Genomic DNA, 3,426 nt, shown 5'->3' with positions numbered 1-3,426 from the left:
CTTGAGTTATAAGGAGCTTCCATTCGAGTTGATCAAGTCAGAACCTGAGTCTGAGTGACCTTCCCCTTTGGTTAGTCCCTCTTTCACATAATTCTCCACTGACTTTTTTTTGGGGTGGGTGGGTAATGGATTTAGTTTACTAAGTGAATTCCATTTAATTGTAATCCTAACCAATGATAAATTATGTGCCTGATACTGCATTTGAATTATCATGCCATGGTTTTTATCACATGACCTTCTTTTAAAATTTTTTTAAAAGATTTGTTTATTATTGTATTATTTAACTATTTTATTTTGGCTAGGGGGAGGTAATTAGATTTATTTATTTTCAAAGGAAGTACTGGAGACTGAATCCAGGGCCTCATGCATGCTAAGCATGCAATCTACAACTTGAGCTATATCCTCCCCCACCATATGACCTACTATATAGCTTCCTTCAGAAAGGTTGCTCCAACATATATTTTAGAGTAATAAAGTAAACATTTAATTTTATGATGTCTTATAGAAGAGGTTCACCTGAAGCTTGAAGGAATCATATGCTTAATAGAGAGAAAATGTAATTTTGTGCCATGTCCTTTGTTCTGGATTTCAGTATCTGTTTACCATCATTTTCCTAAGTAGATGACTTAAATTTTAGTTATTAAGTTATAACAGCAATTGCTGGTGCCCTACCCAGATTCTCTTCACTGGAGTAGTGGACTGAAGCTAATTTCTAGGTGACACCACAATCTTTTCTCAGCCTTGCATTTTGCTGTTCGCCTTTCTCACTTCCTCCTTGTGAGAGCACCCTCTCAATTAATCACGCATAAGAATCCTATCTTCGAAAGCCAGTTTTAGGCATTTTACTTCTCTTTTGGGCATAATGCCATGATTATTTTGCCAAGATTTGTCTTCCCAGTTATACTTTTCACTTACAGGTAAAGATGCTAACTTTAATGAAATTTAAATTTCAATTCGATAGAATTTCAACTGAATTCTAAAAACAAGGTACCCTTTCTCATCCCACTCACTGACAGTCTGTCCTTCTCTCTAGGTATTTTAGAGGACACGCTGAATAAAATGGTTGAAGGAAATCTGTCTGTAGTGTCAGAATTTGTGCTTCTGGGACTTTGCTGGTCATGGGATATGCAGGTGTTACTCTTATTGATATTTTTTACGCTTTACCTGCTCATTGTATGTGGAAATATTGCCATCATGGTCTTAATCATCATTGACACTCATCTGCATTCCCCCATGTACTTCTTGTTGGCTAATCTGTCCTTTGTTGACATGTGGCTTTCTTCAGTCACCACCCCTAAGATGATTACAGACTTTGTCACGGAGAACAAGATTATTTCCTTTGGAGGCTGCATGTGCCAGATCCTCTTTGTGCATTTATTTGGAGGAGGTGAGATGGTGCTATTGGTGGTAATGGCCTATGACCGCTACGTGGCCATCTGCAAGCCACTCCACTATTTGACCATCATGAATCTGCAAAAAAGCTTTGGGCTCGTGGCGACTTCCTGGACCATTGGCTTTGTGCATGCCATGAGTCAAATGGTTGTGATTATGCGACTGCCCTTCTGTGGCCCCAGGGAAATTGACAGCTTCTTCTGTGATATACCACTGGTAATCAAGCTTGCCTGCATAGATTCCTATAACTTGGGAATATTGATGAATGCTGACAGTGGGGTACTGGCCATGACCTGCTTTATAGTATTGCTGATATCCTACACATATATTCTTCTCGCTGTTCGCCAAAGCTCTAAAACTGGTGCTTCCAGGGCCCTCTCTACCTGCACTGCCCATATCACAGTGGTGGTGCTCTTCTTTGGGCCCTGCATCTTCATCTACGTGTGGCCACTCAGCATCACCTGGGTGGATAAATTTCTTGCTGTGTTTTACTCTGTTATTACACCTCTCCTGAATCCAGCCATTTATACCCTGAGAAATAAAGAGATTAAAAATGCTGTAAAGAGATTCAGAAACTACTACGTGCATTCCAAGGGAAATATTTAATGCCCAGAAACCTCACTGTAAGCACTTCAGTTGACAATATACTGACCTATAAAAGAGGTTGAGAATTCTAGGCACTCAGTTTATATCTACATGTTACGCCTGTCTCCAAGTACAGGAATAGAGTTAATAAAATTTAAGGAATTTCAACATTTATTAATCAACCAGTAGAGCACCATGAAATATTTCCATAAAATTCAAATACTTATAATCCTTCTTTGTGTGGGGATTATCTAATCAGTCTTCCTGTGCCTTTAACTATGTTAAATGAGAAGCTGAATTCATTCTACCAAGTCATACATCCATCCTGATGGGTAGCATCTTAATAAACTTCTCTTGAATTTTCTCCTAACTCCAATTTGAGAGCATTTCTGTGACACTGACTCCTTCTGTCAAATCTTTCACTTAACCTCTTTTCAAGAGAAAACCGAATTATTATTTAACTCTCTATCAAAATAATAATGAAAAGCTGTAGGGGAGAAATAAAGAGAGAATGAAATAACAGTGTACACTACATAGGAATAATAGTGGAGGTCAGAATAACATCAGAGGTTATTCTGTGTTTGGTTTCCATTAACTCTTAAATAAAAGTGTAAAAAAAAGTAAAACCTAATGATATTTCTTTTGTTTATCTCAATCTCAAGGAGTAATATTTATATTTTAAATGATTATTATTAATCATTTGTGTAAAAGTCTTGAAATACAAGCTCCTTAAGGGGCTATGCCTTACCTAGTTAATTACTGAAACTTAGTAGTGGTTAATATATAATCAACATTCAACAAATACATTTTAATGTATATATAGAGGCCAATCTTTCCATTCAAATACCCATAATATTTATCAGTCATGGTTTATCCAAGTATAACCTTTATCGTTAAAAACAAACTCCTGAAAATTCAAATTATAAATAAAATTTACTTTCTTTAATTTATAATTTAAAATTATAAATTAAGTGAATTAAAATTCACTTGTAAGAATCAACAATGAAATTCCTAAAATAAAAACATGGCACAGATGCAGTTTTTATTTCTCTTACTGTGGGAACAAAATACAAAAAAACAGCAGAAAAACAATAATGTATTTATCATCCTTGAATGGCTACTCTAAGCCATTATGTTATACATATTATTTTAAATGCACTTATTATTATTCTCAAATTATGAATAAGAAAATTAGGCCCAGAAATATGAATTAAAGTTCTCAAGATAACACAACCTCATTTTTTCCCTGCACTTAAGGATTCAAAGATAAACTTATTTTCAAGAGTATTCATTCATTAAATGACACTACACAACACAATAGAAAATTATTTTCTACAAAGAAAGTGAAAAAGTACAGTATGCAAAGAATAAAACACCAGGGTATCTTTATCAACCTAACAAAAAAACATATTGGAAATGGCATAATTTGCAAGCTAATTTGATTATGCA

At 35.1% G+C, this 3,426-nt stretch overlaps 1 protein-coding gene across 1 annotated transcript; it reads left to right on the top strand.

Moving 5' to 3' along the window:
- Positions 1-1,011: 1,011 nt before the first annotated feature.
- Positions 1,012-1,998, top strand: LOC105103693 (olfactory receptor 4K14). Its single transcript, XM_010997302.3, has one exon. It carries the CDS (start codon positions 1,060-1,062, stop codon positions 1,996-1,998), a length of 939 nt encoding a protein of 312 aa, XP_010995604.3. The 5' UTR covers positions 1,012-1,059.
- Positions 1,999-3,426: the final 1,428 nt, after the last annotated feature.

This window comes from Camelus dromedarius, chromosome 5 (genome assembly GCF_036321535.1).
Source record: "Camelus dromedarius isolate mCamDro1 chromosome 5, mCamDro1.pat, whole genome shotgun sequence".
Classification (NCBI taxonomy): Eukaryota; Metazoa; Chordata; class Mammalia; order Artiodactyla; family Camelidae; genus Camelus; species Camelus dromedarius.
This window is presented reverse-complemented; position numbering and strand designations above follow the sequence as displayed.